Source organism: Poecilia formosa, unplaced genomic scaffold (assembly GCF_000485575.1).
Source record: "Poecilia formosa unplaced genomic scaffold, Poecilia_formosa-5.1.2 Scaffold1201, whole genome shotgun sequence".
NCBI lineage: Eukaryota > Metazoa > Chordata > Actinopteri > Cyprinodontiformes > Poeciliidae > Poecilia > Poecilia formosa.
Window position 1 is genome coordinate 2,253 of NW_006801140.1, and position 2,859 is coordinate 5,111.

Here is a 2,859-nt window from a genome sequence, read left to right on the forward strand (position 1 = left end):
GGCCGTAACAGACCACTTCCTGTCTGGGTGGCCGAAACGGACCACTTGCTGTTTCAGTGGACGTAACTTCCTGTATCTGTTCTCTCTGTCTGCGATTTTCAGCTGTTATAAATTTTCAGTTTTTATTTTAAATTTTTTTAAAGAACAAAATCTGTTACTGACAGAATCAACTGATGTGAGAGAATAAATCATGCAGTACATTGACCCCTGACCTCTGACACATGCATCGCCCTAATCTCTGACCTCGAGCAGGTGAATTTAAATGCTGTACGTTTTCGCTCCGCTGGCTCCCTGGACCGGCTAGCCGTTCGTTGTTTCTCTGCTCAGACCTTAATGCCCCAAAGCGGGGCATCACTTCCCTCCCCGGTGGCAGAACTTCCTTTAGGAGGTCAAAGTTCAGCAGAGGCCTGCTAACGAGCCGTCATCTGACCTAGGTGTGTTGAACCAGGGAGAGAGCGGAACCGTGTAGGACCCCCAGAGGGCGCCACCGCTCCAAAGCCTGGCTGTTCCTAGCATCATCGTTGCCTTCAGCGAAGCGACAGGAAGTGAATCTTACTGCCGTCCTCGCTGAGGGTCCCCCAGCCGGTGACCCAGCAGTCCAGTCCGGACGGGAAGACGCTGCCATCGGCGGCCAGGCAGACAGGCTGGACGTAGTCGGTGAAGGTCACGGCGGCGGACAGCTGCACCAAGGCCACATCGTTGTCGTTTGTGTTGGAGTTGTAGTCCGGATGGACGATGATCCGTCCCGCGTTGCGGGTCACCACGTTAGCGGAGGACGTCAGACTCTGAAGGCCGAGGGAAACGGTCACGCCCGACGTGCTGGTGCTGAAAGAAACAGGCAACACTTGGTTTATAGGCGAACTCCGAACCCAACGCTGGATACTTCCTCCAAGAACTTCTCATTTATGACTCAAATATCAAAAACATCTCCAACAAGAAAACTTGTCAGTTCAGGATCGGAGCCTCCGAGTGTCTAAAGGCCGCCTGGTTCTTTGTAAATCTGCTGTTGTTGGCTGGTTAACAACCAGTGTTTCTGTTTGTCCCACAGTTTTCAATTAAAAAAAAAACAACTTTTTGTTCAGCTGCTGTCCCTGGTGCTGAACAGGAAGTGATGTCACATGAGCAGACCTCACCTCCCAAAGCAGTGAGCGGCAGAGAGAACCCACTGGCTGTTGATGAGGGATCCTCCACACAGCCCCCCCCGGATGCTCAGCCGGGCCTGCCACGGCCACGCCCCGGCCGCCGCGTCCTGGCCGCCCACGATCCTCGTGCCGCTCTTCGTGTTGAGCGACGCTTTGCCGCAAACTGCAGAGACACATTGGAGCGATCAGGCCACCGGAAACGTTAGCTGCTCTCACCTAAACGTCCACCATCACCAACTGAGTAGTTAGCAGAAGCTAATGCTAAAGCAGCAGCTAATCACTCCAAGTGTCATTTCACCTCCAAGGTCAAGTGTTCTGAATCTAGAACTAGAGCGCATAGTTGGACTGATGATACTGTGTCAGGCAACTGCTAGGACAGCTAGTTGTTATTGGGGTCCTTAACCATGTGCTGTTTCTGCAGTTTTCATTTCTTTATTGCAGCCCAGCAAGCAAGGAACCTTGTATGCGTGACTGTAAACGTGAGTTTGTGCTGCTTCATATGGTGTTGATATGTGGTTTATAGTCATGTAATTCCTGCAGCAGTGCTTCTCATGACTCTTGTTTACTGTATGTTTGCAGTGCAATTCATCAGTGTTACTGATAAGAAGCTAATTTAGCGAACTGAATGTCAGATATGACGTAGACATTATATGTATAATTACTCTATGATTTTGCTGTTGTTTTGCAGATAACATACAGCTGGTTCTGTAGATTACAGAACCAGTAAACTCTGCTAAATTAAGAGCTCTGCTTCCATGTCACCTTTTTAATCGGAGTCCCACTGTAGATGAGGAGCTAGCGAAACGGTCTCAATTTATTACATCAAGGTCAATAATACGCCGCTTCCTGTAGGGCTTGGCCTCCAGGAAGTGATTGTTGTTTAGTCGTTGAGTTTTGCTAACTCAGGTTTAGCCGGTCAGATTAGAAACTGTCTGGAACAAACCGCTGAACTGCGTTAGTTAGCCTGTTATAACATGAAGAAACAGGGGCTCATATTATTATTTATATGTTATTTGTTGAATTATAAACTAAGCTCCAAACTTAATATTTAGCTTGATATCTAAACATTTAGTCTGAAGCTAAATATTTTGTTAAATATTTTGCTATAAATATTTAGCTTTAAGCTCAAACCAATTAGCTAAATGTAGCTAACTACTTTTGTATCTCTACATTTGGAAATAAATATTTAGTTTGAAACTGACATCTACAAGTGAATGAATAACAGTTAAAGCTCCATTGTTTTTTATTATGAAAGGATAAATAAGTCAGATCATTGCTGTGAGTTTGTCAGCGTTCCTCAGCAGCGTATCGTTAGCTGCCCTGTCGTTAGTTCAAGATGATTTTTTTGTTTTTTGGCCACTTGCTCAAAATGAGGAGAGGAAAAGGAACTGCTGGCTGAAAGAGTTCAAAATAAGAGCATGGATGTAAACGGCCAATGGGGTATATGCCACGGACTAACGTTTTAACACTTCCGCATTTTTTTGCCACATGGTTCCGGTCCACAGGCAACAGGACGTTAACAGTGGCTCCTCAGTCGCTTTAGGACTATTAATGATGCCTGTATAATTATTCAGACGTCCTGAAACGCTCCAACAACAACAAAGGATTTAAGCTGGATGTGTCAAAACTAGAGATGTGCCGATCAGGTTTTTTCCTCCTTATACCGATCACATAATTATTATTATTATTATTTTTTTTTTTATCATAAACACTACCA

General features: G+C 45.6%; 1 protein-coding gene across 1 annotated transcript in view; it reads right to left on the minus strand.

Moving 5' to 3' along the window:
* Positions 1–1,318, minus strand: part of LOC103132668 (prostasin-like) — a gene marked incomplete at its 5' end in the record, with an annotated part of 3,374 nt that extends 2,056 nt beyond the window's left edge. The window contains 2 exon segments of the mRNA XM_007544462.2: positions 557–825; positions 1,134–1,318. Coding sequence (XP_007544524.2) covers positions 557–825; positions 1,134–1,318 — 454 coding nt within the window.
* Positions 1,319–2,859: the final 1,541 nt, after the last annotated feature.